The sequence below is a fragment of the Stegodyphus dumicola genome, chromosome 10 (assembly GCF_044657685.1).
Source record: "Stegodyphus dumicola isolate Sdum_Otavi_A_Nest chromosome 10, ASM4465768v1".
In the NCBI taxonomy this organism is placed as follows: domain Eukaryota; kingdom Metazoa; phylum Arthropoda; class Arachnida; order Araneae; family Eresidae; genus Stegodyphus; species Stegodyphus dumicola.
This window is the reverse complement of record NC_140777.1, coordinates 7,385,183-7,402,018: the sequence shown is the minus strand read 5'-3', so window position 1 is coordinate 7,402,018 and position 16,836 is coordinate 7,385,183. Positions and strand designations below refer to the sequence as shown.

At 31.8% G+C, this 16,836-nt stretch overlaps 1 protein-coding gene and 1 long non-coding RNA gene across 2 annotated transcripts; both read left to right on the top strand.

Moving 5' to 3' along the window:
• Positions 1-7,233: 7,233 nt before the first annotated feature.
• Positions 7,234-8,991, top strand: LOC146994880 (uncharacterized). The gene is made up of 2 exons (XM_085824617.1): positions 7,234-7,804; positions 7,888-8,991. The coding sequence occupies exons 1-2, from the start codon at positions 7,381-7,383 to the stop codon at positions 8,772-8,774; spliced, it is 1,311 nt and encodes a 436-aa protein (XP_085680743.1). The 5' UTR covers positions 7,234-7,380; the 3' UTR covers positions 8,775-8,991.
• A 3,114-nt stretch (positions 8,992-12,105) lies between these two features.
• On the top strand, positions 12,106-15,905 carry LOC146994879 (uncharacterized). The gene is made up of 2 exons (XR_015043294.1): positions 12,106-13,235; positions 15,500-15,905. It is a non-coding gene; the product is annotated as an uncharacterized LOC146994879 (long non-coding RNA).
• Positions 15,906-16,836: the final 931 nt, after the last annotated feature.

The following is a 16,836-nucleotide window of genomic DNA, read 5'->3' as shown; positions in this document are numbered from 1 at the left end:
CCCCGATTCATCCCCTCTCCAAAAACTCCATGTTGAGACTGTTATTTGTTGAGACAAGGAATGCTATATTATAAATATCAACTTGCTTTTTACACTTAACAATAAAATCGATAAAAACATTCGCAAATGTATAGGTTAAGTAAGAATAAGAACTTCAAAGAAATTTAGAAATCTATAAAAGGTAAGGAAAGTTTTATGTTACTTTATTAGAGATAATAGTGAAGCACTAAATATTTCAATCAGTGTTATTTCATAATGCTATGAGTATACCTTTATTCATTTAAGAAATGGCCCACCAGCGGTCGAGCGGTAAAATCGCTGAACACTGGTAGTTCCGACCTGGGTTCGATCTCAAGCAAACGGGTTGGCTTCATAAGCGTTTCGTGGTTTTTTTCCCGTACCAGCTTACAAGCCAGCTTACCACGTACCATACGAGCCAGTTTTCCTAAGAAAGTGCTCTACGAAGGCATTTTTGCTTTTAGGCACATAGCCCCAGTGTGTTTTGTCATAATCAACTAAACCAAATCATTTAAGAAATATATCAGTTGATCACTGCTCAGTGTACATCTGCTGTTTGCTTATAAAAACACTTTGTAAAGACCACTATTTTGCTAATAATTCTGGAAGGCTCATAGAATCCGAAATTATGTTATACTAACATCCGAAATTATGTTACACTAGCTAACAGAAAACTTAAGTCTGCTTAATACAACAAAAATCTGCGTGACTTGCTTTCGTGTCTTTGGGAAACGTAAGTATATGCAGAAATAAATATTAAAATCTATCACGTATATTTGTAAGGATGTAAAGCATACTGTTTTGGTTCACGATAATGATAAACATGCATCATGTTACGACAGTTTTAAAAGATCACAAATAACTATACATATGCTAGACTTCTAACAAAATTTCTGTTACAATATGAATATGCATTTATTATTATATGAGCCGTAAAACGGCCCACCAGCGGCCGAGCGGTAAAGTCGCTGAACACTGGTAGTTCGGTCCGAGGTTCGAATCCCGCGAACGGTCCGGCTACATGGGTGTTTTCGTGGTTTTCTTCATGTGCAACGTGTATACGAGCCAGTTTCCCTTAGAAAGTCCTCCACGAAGGCATCCCCCTTAGGCAGATAGCCATAGTGTACCTTGCCATAATTAAATACACCCATACACACATGAGTCGTAAAATTCAGTATTCGTCATTTTTAGATTCTAGGTATATGAAAAATATTTTTTTTTAATTTTCGTTTTGTTTTTAAAAATTAATTCACTTTATAGCTTTTCTTCAATTTATTATAAAGGAATAGGAGTTTAAATTTTGATTTATATATAATATGATATAAATTCATCATTCATTAATAATATTTTATGTATAACAAAAAATTATCATTAATGTTCCAAATTTTAATTTTTTTAATGATTTGTCTTACATTTGTTGTATATTTGTTGAATGCATAGCTAAAGATTTCAATTATACACAATAAAGGTTATGCAGAAAACAATTCAGCTGGCATGATAGCTAATTGCGAAAGAAAAATTAGAGTCTTATTGCTCTTAACTCTTAGTACAAGCAGCCATTTTTAAATTGATGTTGAATAAATTTATTCTATAGTCTGTTAGAAAATAACTATACTGAATCATTTATTGACGACTTCTAAGAGGTCGCTTTCTGAAAGAAACCTGTATTTTTGAGAACATAAACATACGTTGATATTGAACATCATTTTTTTAAGATGCCAGAGCAAATGCACAGAGCTCCAAAAATCCTCTAAAAGCATAGACGGTCACGTTTTAAAAGGCTGACTACTTTTAATAAAGCCTGTATATTAATGTTCATTATACATTTCTCACATTTTTACTTTCTTTCAAAACAGCGATGCTGTGGTTCAGTTGCTTTAGAAATATGTGAAACTAATAAAATGTGCCCTATGTTATAAAAACCTAATTATATTCAGATACACAACTTTTGAACATGTTTGAAATCTATTATTCTAATCAGAATATTTTGTCTACAGAAAACATTGAATCAATATTAGAAATCAAAAGCTAAGTGAGATTAAAGTAGGAAGAGTCATATCGTCTAACCCATTTTAATTGAAGTAAACGGGTGCTTACTTTATCGTAAAGTGAACACCCGTTTTTCAAACAGCGAATGAAAAAAAAAAGAGCCCACCAGAGCTCGAGCGGTAAAGTTGCTGAGCACTAATAGTTCGGTCCGGGGTTCAATTCCTGGCTAACGGCTAGCTGCACGGGCGTTTTCATTGTTATTCCCGTGTGTAACTTGCATATGAGTCAGTTCCCTTTAAAAAATCCTACACGAAGGCCTCCCTCCCCGTAGGCAATAGCCTAGTGTGCTTTGCTGTAACCGAATAAACCGAAACTGGAAAAAAAAAAAAAAAGGAATTGGTGGTGGAAGGTAGCTACGAAACGTCGTTTTAGAAGAATGGCTACATAACCAAATTTCTATCTATACTCTGGTAAACAGTACATTATTTGCTCATCAAAAGCCTAAATTTATCTAATGCTCGGCTTAGTTCTTAAATTGTAATTTTAGCTACAGCCCCCAAACAAGACGATGTCTGGTATTTTATTTCATTACTTAGTTATTCATCATTAATTTAAGAATTAATTAAATTTTCATTTGTCTTTAAATTTTTATTGAATTATAATAATAATAATTTAATATTCTAGTTGCTAGTCATTTTATTATTGTAATAGTTACTAATTCAGAAGTCAAACAACAAAAATCAGCGTTATATTTACAAAATTTTCACAGGACTAGTTTCGATGGTTTTACCGAACCATCATCTTCAGCTGCAAAACCGCAAATGAACAAGATAGGAAATAATGATTAGATAAGATAAGAAAGCCTGGACAAGAATAAGCAAGTGGCGCCATCTGTTGGCCAAACCAGAACTAAAACATAATTTCTCTAAAAGCCGAAGGCAAATTTGGATTGGAATTAGGATCGTTAACTAGAACAGAAAGATTTTTATGAATGTGAAATGCCTCTAGAAAATCCAGTTCTCCAATGGAAGATGTTTTTTGAATAATTTTGGCAGCAGAAAAATTGAAAGTGTGATTTTCGGACCAACAATGTTGAGCAACAGAAGACTTCTGTGTTTCCTTTTTTCTAACATATGCCTCATGTTCTTTGACGCGAAATTTTAAGGCTCTCTTAGTTTGGCCAATGTAAATTAAACCACACTGGCAAGGAATCCTATAAATACCCCAGGAATTCATATCCGGAATGGGGTCCTTGAGTATAGAAGTTGGAATTTTATTGATGGGAGAATAAACAACCCGAAAGTTAAATTTCTGCAAAATATGTGCAACTTTATAGCTAATTGATGGAAAGAAGGGAATGACAACAGAATTTTTATAATCTCCTAAAATGAGAGTGTGGCTTTTAGTGCGTTGAGATGAAAATTTTTTAACTGCTTGATTAATAATGTTGGGTGAAAAGCCCCTGTCAATAGCTATTGCTTTTAAATAATTTAGTTCTTTATCAAGGGCTAGTTTGGAGGAGCAAACTTGAAGAGCACGGAAAACATAAGAATAAAATGAAGCTAACTTTTGTTTAGTCGGATGACATGATTTAAAGTGTGGTGGAAGGCAAACCGATGAAGGTTTACGGTAAACTGTAGTACTGAAGTTGCATGTGTTACGTGTGATCAGAATGTCGAGAAACGGAAGAGAATTGCAAGTCTCAAGTTCAAAAGTGAACTGAATAGCAGGATCAATAGAATTCATTGTTGAAAGAACTTTATTTAAATCATCTTTATTACCTTCAAACAGGGTAAAAGTATCGTCTACGTAGCGGAACCATGCCGGGAAGTTTAAAGTTTCAAACAATTTTGATTCATAATAATGCATGTAGATATCAGCCAGGATGGGACTGAGGGGGCTTCCCATGGCTAATCCCTCAGTTTGCTTGTAATATTTATTTTGGAAAACAAAATGTGTTTGTTTCAAACAGAGTTGAGTGAGAGAAATTAGCTCATCAATTTCGATGCAAGAGAAATGAAATTCGCGAAGTCTGGTTTCTAGACATCTTAATGCACCCTCCACTGGGACATTGGTGAATAATGATTTTACATCAAAAGAAACCATGAGTAAATTACTAGGAGAAATGTTTTTAACCTTTTTTACAAATTCTATTGAATTTTTTATGGTGTAAATGTTATTGTCTAATAGAGTGGAAAATCTAGAAACTAAATATTTAGCTAATGGATACGAGGCAGTACCTAAATTTGATACAATAGGGCGGAAAGGAATACCACTTTTATGAATTTTGGGAAGAGCATATAATCTGGCACAATTCGCAACAGATGGGATAAGCGAATGTTTTAAGTTGCTTGAAATGATTTGCGAAGATTTGATCGCAGTTTTTATTTTGGATAAGTCCGAAGGTGAAGGATCTTTAGGGATCGGATTATATGGTCCTTCGTTTAAGAGTTTAGTGACACCATCGATGTAAGTGTTCTTATCCATGACGACTATCTGGATATGAATCCGGATATGAATTCCTGGGGTATTTATAGGATTCCTTGCCAGTGTGGTTTAATTTACATTGGCCAAACTAAGAGAGCCTTAAAATTTCACGTCAAAGAACATGAGGCATATGTTAGAAAAAAGGAAACACAGAAGTCTTCTGTTGCTCAACATTGTTGGTCCGAAAATCACACTTTCAATTTTTCTGCTGCCAAAATTGTTCAAAAAACATCTTCCATTGGAGAACTGGATTTTCTAGAGGCATTTCACATTCATAAAAATCTTTCTGTTCTAGTTAACGATCCTAATTCCAATCCAAATTTGCCTTCGGCTTTTAGAGAAATTATGTTTTAGTTCTGGTTTGGCCAACAGATGGCGCCACTTGCTTATTCTTGTCCAGGCTTTCTTATCTTATCTAATCATTATTTCCTATCTTGTTCATTTGCGGTTTTGCAGCTGAAGATGATGGTTCGGTAAAACCATCGAAACTAGTCCTGTGAAAATTTTGTAAATTAACGCTGATTTTTGTTGTTTGACTTCTGAATTAGTATTTATTCGGCGTGTTATTGTGTCTTAATTGTAATAGTTATTTTATTTTTATTTATTTATTTATTCATCTTTCCTGATGGCCTTCCATAGAGCTCCAGCACTTCTAATTTTAAAAATTAAGTCCTGACTACAACCAATGATTGCGAAAATAAAAGTCAAGTAACTTATTTAGTGATAATTAAATAAAATAAAAGCCAAGGCTTTTATTTTCGCCTTACTTGGCTTTTATTTTGCATTTATATATATATGTGTGTGTACTTTACATTTAATTATAAGGACATATATATATGTACTTTACATTTAATTATAATTTATTTGATATATATATACATATTTACGTTTGGTAGTATTACCGATTGCAATAAAAAAGGAGGTGCACATCTAGATGTTATAACGGACCCATATACAAAATTTCAACGTTCTATAACTAACCGTTTTTGAGTTATGCAACATGCATACATACGTACTTACACATCACGAAAAAAATCCCTTTCAAGTATCAACTTAGGCTCATAATCATTAATCATAAGTATCAGCTTAGAGTAAATGGGATTACATTTAACAATAAGTTTTTTGAAAAAAAAAAAAAAAGAGAGAGAGAGTTTTTCATTGTGTTCGTACGTACAGGCGTCAGCCCAAAAAATAATTCACATGGATTCCGTAATCGTCAAAAACAGATATTTCCGTTAAAATATGATACCCAAAAGTTTTCTCGATTACAATAATTACTGCGATTTTATTGGATACAAGGAAGTAAAGAACCTATATTAACCTACATATTCTTATATAAACAATACCTAAGTGCAGTATATAAATATTTAAAATCAATAAAATCTGACTATGGCACTCTCAAGGGGAAAAAAAAAAAAAAAAAAAAAAAAAAAAAAAAGATGAATCATCTAAATTTTCAAATTACAAACATAAATAGCAATAGTAAAAAGCAAATACAAAATAACGCTTTACGCTATCAAAATTGCTCATTTTCTTAAATATCAACAACTAAATAGTATTTCAACTAAAACACATAATGTAAACAAGAGTTTGCCCTATGCCCAAAAAAATTCAAAATTATCTATGAAAAATATGAGTGCATTGTGACACAACCGTATCATTCATATTCGAACAGCAACCGCATCATTCGTATTCGCATAGAAACCGCATCATTCGTACTCGAACAAACTGCATCGTATGACAGATGCGAGTAACGAAGAGATGCGAGTAACGAAATGAATTTGTGAGTACCGAATCGGTACTTCGAGTCAACCGATGTACCCGTTACTCAGTAACGAATACATGCGGTTTGCTCCAGCTGTAGTTTTAAGACGTTAGTCCGCTGTAATTGTTGTCTGACGTGATAAGTTTTGTTTTCGTTGAAACTGATTTTATTATTTGAATAATTACCGCAGTTATAGTTTTTTTTAATGAAAGTGGCTGTTTTAAAACTATGATGTGACTCTTTAATTAAAGTTTACTTCATGCTGAATTGTAATTCATGCTGTTTAGTATTCAAAGCTTGAAAGCCGATTACTTTTTTTCCGTGTAAGCTTAAGAGTTGTTACTAAATTTCTAACGTATCATGTAACTTCTTTAAGCTATAAATCATTGGGTAGCTACTGTACAAAAATTTCAGGTAGTCGTAACATACCATATGTGACACAGTTTTACAAATTCCTGTTTAAACATGTTTATGTGATTGGGCAGGAAGTCTTATTTTTGTGAACTATAAGAAATAAATTTTCAATTAAACATTATTGTGAATGAAGGCATTCTTAAGGTGTCCTAATAACAAGCACCAGATACGTCACATAAAATAATTTGTGTTTATCCTTTTACGAAGAAAAATGCGTATTTACATCAGGCATGAAATGCTAGAATAAACCAACTTAAAACTACTTTAACCGAAATTTCTGTTTAGCAGCCAGTTTTACATTCCTTCAGAGGATGAAATTCACGAGATACGTAGCAAGTTATATTAAGAATGTAATACAGTTATCAATATAGTGCAAATTGCCTGTTTTAGGAGGAGCATGTTCTAGGTTCAGGGTTTGTAACAAAGTAACAAATCATGTTGAAGAGGTAATATTTAAAACAGCACATACATATCCATGCTGAACAAAAGCCTCGTATGTATGAAATTTGTATGATGTCTTTTAGTCGAAAAACCACTTAAAAGATGCATATATTAATTCAAATTGGAAACAAAGCTCTTATATGTGAGGTATGTAGACATTTAGTTAAAAGACTAATTCAGACAATCATCTGCTTATTCTCACAGGAGAAGAACCTCATGTATGTGAAGTATTTAAGAAATCATTAAGTCAAAAGTTCAGTTTAAACATGTATGTGCTTACTCACGCAGGAGAGAACCCTCATATATGTGAAATATGTAAGAAGACATTTCGCCAGAAGGGTAATTTAAACAGCCATATGCTTATTCACACAGGAGAGAAGCGTCATGTGTGTGAAGTATGTAAGAAGTCATTTACTCTGAAGGCTAATTTCAATGCTCATGCACGTATTCACACAGTTGAGAAACCTCATGCATGTAAAGTATGTAAGAAGTCGTTTAAACAGAAAGAGCATTTAAACACGCATATGCGTACTCACACAGGAGAAAAACCTCATGTGTGTGAAGTATGTGAGAAATCTTTTAGTGAGAAGTCTAAATGTAGTAGACACATGCTTATTCACACAGGAGAGAAACCTCATGTTTGTGAAGTATGTACGAAGTCATTTAGTCAGAAGTCTTCTTTAAACACCCATATGCTTATTCATACAGGAGATAACCTCATGTTTGTGAAGTATGTAAGAAGTCATTTAGTCAGAAGTCTGCTTTAAACACACATATGCTTATTCATACAGGAGAAAAAGCTCATGTGTGTGAAGTATGTGAGAAGTCATTTAGTCTGAAGGCTAATTTAAATGCTCATGCACGTATTCACACAGTTGAGAAACCTCATGCATGTAAAGTATGTAAGAAGTCGTTTAAACGGAAAGACCATTTAAACACGCATATGCGTACTCATACAGGAGAAAAACCTCATGTGTGTGAAGTATGTACGAAGTCATTTAGTCAGAAGTCTGCTTTAAACACCCATATGCTTATTCATACAGAAGAGAAACCTCATGTTTGTGAAGTATGTATGAAGTCATTTAGTCAGAAGTCTGCTTTAAATACCCATATGCTTATTCATACTGGAAAGAAACCTCATTTTTGTGAAGTATGTACGAAGTCATTTAGTCAGAATGCTGCTTTAAACGCCCATATGCTTATTCATACAGGAGAGAAAGCTCATGTGTGTGAAGTATGTGAGAAATCTTTTAGTGAGAAGTCTAAATGTAGTAGACACATGCTTATTCACACAGGAGAGAAACCTCATGTTTGTGAAGTATGTACGAAGTCATTTAGTCAGAAGTCTTCTTTAAACACCCATATGCTTATTCATACAGGAGAGAAACCTCATGTTTGTGAAGTATGTACGAAGTCATTTAGTCAGAAGTCTGCTTTAAACACACATATGCTTATTCATACAGGAGAAAAAGCTCATGTGTGTGAAGTATGTGAGAAATCTTTTAGTGAGAAGTCTAAATGTAGTAGACACATGCTTATTCACACAGGAGAGAAACCTCATGTGTGTGAAGTATGTAAGAAGTCATTTAAACAGAAAAATTATTTAAAGAAGCATATGCTTAGTCACACCAGAGAGAAACCTCGTGTGGGAAGTATGTAAATCATTTAACCAAAAAAATTATTTAAACAAGCATTTGCTTAGTCACACCAGAGAGAAACCTCATGTGTGTGAAGTATGTAGAAAGTCCTTTAGTCAGAAGTCTCATATAAGCAGTCATATGCTTATTCACACAGGAGAGAAACCTCATGTGTGTGAAGTATGTAAGAAATCATTTAAACAAAAGGATATTTTAAACAAGCATATGCTTAGTCACACACAAGAGACACCTCATGTAAAATATGTAAGAAGTCATTTGGTCTGAAGGGTAATTTATACCCATGCACTCATGCACATATTCACACAGGAGAGAATGCTCATGTGTGTGAAGTATGTAAGATGTCATTTAATCAGAAGAGTAGTTTAAACAGTCATACACTTATTCACACAGGAGACAAGACTTGTGCATAAAGTATGGATAAGTTCATTTTTAATAAAGAATTATTAAGATATGCATATCGACAGAAGAGAGAAATCTGTCATGTATGTAAGAATTCATTTGGACAGCAGAATAATTCAAAAAAATATTTGTTTATCTAAGCAGAAAAGAAGCTCTTTTGAGGAGATGTTAAATTAGTATCAAAATTTTATTTATCAGTGTAGTAAAGATTTGTGTACACAGCAAAGAAATCTGATTTTTTGCGGTCAGGTCAGTTTGAATCACAACAGTTGTCAGTATTAATTGATGGGAGAATTCTTCTTAATAAGAGCCATTCAGTGGCAGAATTTTAGATTTGAAGGTAAATTGGGTGTTGCTGATGCTGTGGAGAGGTTTTTTGAATTGTCATTTGATACTAATAAATCATAATCTAATTATTTTTTTTAAAAAGCAAAAAACTATATTTATGCAAGTTTTTACCTCAATTGCATTTTTAACTAATGCTGACTTGAAGCTACATTTGCTTATCTATCCTATCTTAAAGAGTCTAAAACTGCTTATACCGACCTTGATTGAAGAAGCTGGAATTGTTGTTTTGTTCAGAATATGCCATGATGTGTTTTGTGTTTCTTCCACCTTTTCGGAAATTTGAATTTTTGACCCTTGATATAACTTTTCACAGATTTTCGTATCACTCATATTCAGTGCTACATCTGTTAGCTAGTTAAATGCACTGTAGTGAACATACGATTGTTACCAATTTGACATACTTCTGAGATGCAATTCTGGAGCAGGACTAAATGCTTCACCCTATATGTGTACTGTAACTTGTATCTTCTTTGTGCTGAAAATATTTCAGAGTTTAACAATCAAAGCTATTGAATTAATGATAGAAATGCCTTTCTTGTACCTGTAATGAAATAATATATTAGGTGATTTCTTTTTTGTGTTAAAATACTAAAGACCTGCAGTCAAATTAGACAGTTCCATTTTTTTACATATTTTTCATCTAATTAAATCTATTATGAGGAAATATTCTCAGTATGACTATCCAGCTGCATTATCAAATGTCTCGAGTGTATAACATTCTAAAGCAGTATACAGTTATTACATATTATAGTGATAAAGGGAAATGAAGTCTTGTAAGATAAAATTCTTTCAAATCCTGAACATATCAAGTAGAGCAGTTCCATGTGTGTAAAGTACCTAAGAAGACATTTGAAAAAATAAATCTGTATTGTGGTATTTCTATGCAGGTAAGAAACTCAAAATATAGTACATATATATTCAGAAACTAGATAGAAGTTAGAATTGGTTGGCCCCCCCTTTTTTTTTTCTTTTTGCGATTCCTTTTTGATGCTAAGATCGGTGCCAGGAAGGCACAATTTTAAGATGGTCGCAACATACACAAAACCAAAATAAGAAGTCGAAGAATTGCACAAACCTGGTGTCCATGTACATATCGCTCTATTTTCACTTAAGAGAATATTGGAGAATTGCACAAACTAGGCATTGTGCACTGCCTTAGCTTTGTCCATGTACACATTGATCTATTTTCATTTACAAAAATCAGGATACTAAAGCAATCAAAGTTAAAACAATCATGGTAAACAGAAACTGAGTTTCATCGCCAAAATTGAAGAAAATTTGTTGCTAATCGGAGGGCACCGAATTCTACACTAGAGCCAGAAACTGTTCTATGTTCTTTAAGCAGTGTTGAAAGAAACTTTATTTTTAATTTGCAAGAGTTGCACACTTTATAAGCATGAACATGTGTGTACAATTTAAAAAAAAAAAAATCTTCACTTATAACTGTATCATTCTTCTTGGCAAAAATCATCATTATAAGCATCTCGGGCATAAAAATGAAAGTGTCTTAAATGGTTCCCATAATAATGCAAATTCGGAACGGAATAGAAACTAGCGATATATGGCACTTTGCCACCATTTTTATAATTTCTAATTCAAGGAAAACCTTTTTCTGGAAGCTATAAGATGTGCTTGTAAAGCAGGACTCTCATAGAAATTTGCTATGTTACTTTAAAATTTTATTTCATGGAATTTATTGAAGTAACTTTGCTGTTCTTCAACGTGTTGATTTAATAAACTGTATTTTTTAATAAAATTATAATCATAAATGCTCTTTTATAGTTTAATTAGTCTTAAGGGTAAAATGGTAAAAAATACTAAAATTATGAAGATATTAAATTAAAATTTTTTCGGCAGTTTTCAGATAACCGGCGCTTGGCGAAATTTCGGATTTGTTTACATCGGAAGTGAGCGTACGTGCGCCAGAATATGGTAACCCTGATAATTGTTGCAACCCACACAGGGAATTTTCCTGAAGGAGGAAAAGGGAAATTTTCTGTTTACTTTTCGAACATTACGGTAAGAGAAAATAAAGTTTGAAAATCGCAAATCATTATTAGTTCATATTTTCGCAAAACGTTTATGGGGTTTTGGGAGTTAAAAAATAAAGTTTGGAAGGAGGAAAATGGAAATTTTCTGTTTTTATTTTTCGAACATTACGGTAAGAGAACAGTTACTTATAGTATGTAATTTTTCAATGCAGCAAATTATTATTATTAACATAACAAAAAGTTCAGCTTTTTTAGGTATTATATATGTTATACATATTGCCATGGCCATGAAGACAAACTGGGCAAAGTTAAAATGAAACCAACAACAGCATTTAATTTATTATAGCTTTTTTCTTACTTTTACTAGAATTCTAATGATAAAATGATTAGTGTATTTAAATACATATTAAATGAAAATATTAAAATAGATAAGGAGATGCATTAAATATCATTTGGACTAATTTAATTATGTATTCTTACATATATAGCTATGCACATTTAATTTTTCTCAATAAAAATAATTAAGCTATCCTTATTATTTTTATATGTCTATACATTTTCTAACTCTGCACATAGCTACTCAGAAAGAAAGATGTATGAGTAGGATATAAGAAGATAAAAATTATTAATCTTCCCTTCAAAGTCAAATGGATATAGCTGTAGTATACAATTTCAAAAAAAGTAAATCATTAGAATATTATGCTGAAAATATAAGTCTGAAGCAAAGAGATTTTTCTTAAATTCAAACTGTGCACAAAACATTTCAGACGCATTCAAACTCTGAACTGGAACAAGTTAATTTACTGTTGTGGAACTAATATGAAAATAATATTGTTGACAGTATAGTAGTGTACCACCAAAGAATTTATGCTGGGAGAAGAAGCAAAGCTTCGATGACACCACAAAGCCAAATGATAACTGGCTTAATTTTTACTCTTTTTATGCATAAAATGTCATAGTTGTTAGTATCTCGTTAAAATGTATTTTCTAATAATATAATGATTTGCAAATGATGGAAATTTACTTGTCATTAAAACATTTTGTTCTAAACATGCTTATCAAAGAAGTTAAAGCTATTCCAACCTATCCCCCATATTAAAGTTTTTTTGATTAAATCAGGTTCATGTCTAATGCATCAAAAATATAAATAAACCTTCTTTAGTATTTCTCAAACATCAGTTCTCATGGCTTTAAATTGGATGCAAGATTTATTTCACAAAGTTATGTTTTCACTTATGGGGCAAAACTTTTAAATTTGTTATTTGAATCTGTTACATTAGTCTTTATTTTAAAGAATATATTGTATGTCATATGGCCATGAAGGCAACCTGGTTAAAGTAGAAATGAAATCAAACTTTCTAATTAATGTGATTTGAAGCCATTGTTCTATACTTCGAGGAATATGTTATATGGTAAATACTGTATGTGTGCTCATGTTTTTCCTGAAAAGTGCATAACATTTTTTTATTGAAATAAATTACCAACTTAAATCTATTGTCATGGCAATTAAATTTTTCTGAAAGAGCAGGATTATTTATAAGCCGAGTGCTAAACCTTTATATTGTTACCCTGATCATGAAATTTTAAATGGTGATTTAATTTCTTTTTTCAGGTTGAACTGCCCTTCAATGAAAGCTTTTGCTCGATGAAAATGAAAGCTTTGTAATAGCAATAAATGGGACTTTTGTGAACTGAAATCTGTTAGGCTTTCCAAAATCCAGAAAGGTAAAGTTTAACTTTTTATTTAAGCCTAATGTTCTTAAAATATGTTAGAATATCCATAGGTGACATTTCATTATTGTTTAATAAAGACACCATAACAAAATAAGCTGATTGAATCGCCAAATTTGTAACTTGTAACTTTTAAATATATCCAGACTCTGTCTGCTTTAACAGGAAAGTAACATACAGTGCATATATAGTAGTGTTTTTTATCATTTATCATTTTATTCTGTTTTAAGTATGAGTTCAGCAATGCTCCAACATAAGGTATTCCAATTTATATGAGCTTGAAGTCATACAGCTCCTTATTTTATTTTGCATATTTATACTTGTTTTGAAATTGTCAATAATTCATAAAATGCTGATGAACAAAACATTACTATGCCTATCTATAAGAATTAGCTTTAATGAAATAAGAAGCATCAAAGTATATGCTAATTGCGCTAAAACTTCATACTCTTCTTCAAAACAGTACTTCAGTTATAATTGTGTTAACAGACGATGCAGTTGTTCAACATTTTTATACATTGTGCTGTTACTTTCATACTTTGGTTCAGGAAAGTAAATGGGATTTGATATTCTATATTTCTCCTTTTTTCCCCACATTATAATTATGAATTGAGTTATCAGAAAAGAATGATTAATTTTATGAAACCATTAGCATCAGAATAACTTCATTTCTTGCACATGTACTTTTTTTTTCCAATGGCGGGCGCTTGCCTATGCCTGCATTGGCCACGCCCAAGGCCAGATATGGTGGTCTCTTTATTATGGAGGCACCTAATAGGCATCCCACCTTTGCCACTTATGAAGGGACAAACAATTTACGTCCATGCCTTGTCCGTTATTCGAACCTGGATCCCTCGGTATTGTAATCAGGCTTCCCTAACCACTATACAATCCGGGCAGCTATGAATTTACTTTAATATGCTATTTTGTATCGATACGTAATAGGAAAACTACATTTTTTATTATGTATTTTTTAAAACAAGTGCTTTTTAGTCATTGGTTCTATTTAACTAGAATTCACATGTATTGTTTTATATGCAAAATAAATACGACCCAGACTAATTGGGATCTGACTTCAGAGCTTTCACTCGTTGCATTTGTCACATAGCTTCAGAGCTATAACTGTGTTATATTTAATCTTTAGTACTTAAATATTAATTTGTTAAAGTTAAAAACTAATAAAGCTGAAGAATGTAAATGTGATATATTTCTTAACAATAATGTGCAGTAGTCCCTCTTTAATAATGGTTTTGATTATCTGCAGACACTGAAAATTGAGAAAGTTATGAAAATTAGATTATTTTGTTGAATTCAAATTGGCCAAATGATATAGATATACTTGCATATAAATCACTTCTGCATATGATTGAAGCTTTACAATATGTGCTTGTTAACTTCAGTTGTCTATAGTACTATTATTATGACAGTTTAACACTGGATATTTGCACCACATTACCTCAGATTGGAACTATAGGATAAAATGTAGTTGAAAACTTTGGGAGGTTATAAATGAAATAAACGCAGAAGAAATTAACTCAAGCCATTACCATTGTGAATGAATAACAGAGCAGCTAGAAAATTTATTATAATTCAGAATTAATGTTTAATACTGGCAAAGAGAAAGTGAACAGTGTATTAAGTCAGATAGTTTTCACAATAGAAATATTAACTGAAATAAAAAGTAACAAAACTATAAATTTCCCCTCATTAATTATGAATATTTTTATTCAGTTTTGTTTCATTATTAAACATGTTTATTACTTCTGTATCCTGCCAAATAGACTAGCTGCATGGAAGTTTTCATAATTTTCTCTATGTGTGACATGAATTTATGCATCCAAAATGCTAACCTTTGTATGCAACACTCACTCATTTCTAATGCTTTAAAGTCCCAATACCATGGGCGTAGCTAGAGGGGGGCATCTGTCGCCTGGTGCAGAATCCAAGGGGCGCCAAACTGATGTTGCGACATTTTAGAATTAAATGTTTTCCATCCTTGGCGAGCAGTAGGGGGCACGAAATCTTCAGTTGTCCCTGGGTGCTGAAAACCCTAGCTACGATTCTGCCCAATACTCGTTTAATTTATCATTTGCAGTATCAGTGTTGTTACACTATGAGTATTACTAATATTTTAATTCAGTGCTGCTTTTTAATTACTTTAACATTTATTTTATTCAATAAATAAATTAACTAAAATATAAAATTTATTGTGAATTGATTTTGTAATTATTTATGTTTATAATTTTTATCCCTTCCAGCTGATTAGGTGTGCAGAAGCAGCAGACTTGTAAATGTGAAGGAGCTATTTGCTTAGTTATGCAGTAAAATTCACCACCCTGCGGCAAGCTTCATTTTAGTGTCATTAAGCTGTGAACAGCCAAGCTAACCATCTTCAGGGCAAATGGCTGCATCAAGCAAACCCAGTTCCAGTTTATTTTGACTGACATTCCTCTTTGGAATGTCAGTCAAAATAAAAACTTAATACCTAAATCTCGGAAAATCAGACAATTAAGCCACAAATCTTGTGACCAATTTTCCAGTTGCTGTGCTCAGTGCCATAAAGTTAGATGCCAATAAACTGAAAAGCTATGGGAGGTATTCTATTGGACCCTTTAATGAAATCAATTTAAAGCAAGCTTATCATATGATAAGCAAAATGATTTGGATATGAAGACTATGGTAATAATTGCATTACTGGGTATGCAGGCTGTGGCCAAATGTAATATCTCAGTATGCTGTGACTATTAAAATTATAACTTATGTATTATTACTTCATATTGGTCATATTAGGTTCCAAAATGGATGCTCTTTTTATATAGAACTATATAAATGTAGAAAATCTGAGAAGTTAGTTTTATATGGAAAGCCTTCATGCAAAATTAATAGCATCTTGTTAATTTCATATATGTTTTGTGAAAGTAATTGCTGCTGAATCTGGAATTAATGCATTATCTGAGATTTGAAACAAAATACGTTAAATTAGAAGATAGTAAAATAGATAAATAGGAAATGAAACATGAAATTTATATATTTAATATTGAAATAAATATCTCAGTAAAGTGGCTGTATGTAAAGTATAATGATGCAATTTTTATAATTTTTTACTAAAATGCTAAAATTATGTGCTATGAAAATTTTATTTTCATTAATATTTATAATTTTTCCCTTGCAAATTTTTACCCAAGGTGTGTAAGTTTTAGCTATTTTAGATTTTTCCGTTTTAATGTTAAAAATGTCTTCTTTGTCAGCATTACATTAAAATCCATCTCATAATCATTTGAAAACGAAGGAAATTTCATTCTTTTCAATAGTTTAAGAATATTTTCATAAAACATAATTATAGAAAATATGAACTGATACATTTATAGTTATATATATGTAAAGAAAAATTTTTTAGAAGGATCCTTTTTTCTATACCAGAAACATTTCATGAGTTATATTAGTTGACCTAATATGTAAAAGGAATGTTTAATCAAATTATTTTGGTTATGTTTTTATAAATATCACTATAATTTTAAAAGTTATTGAATTTCAAAGAAAAAGCTATAGTTATTTCCAGATTCTTTAATAAAACAATTCTTTATTCTTGTATTCT

Coding starts and splice junctions, on each gene's coding strand:
- LOC146994880 (XM_085824617.1), top strand. CDS start 7,381: ATGTATGTGCTTACTCACGCAGGAGAGAACCCTCATATATGTGAAATA. Junction 7,805..7,887: donor GAAGTCTTCTTTAAACACCC/ATATGCTTATTC, acceptor CTTTAAACACAC/ATATGCTTATTCATACAGGA.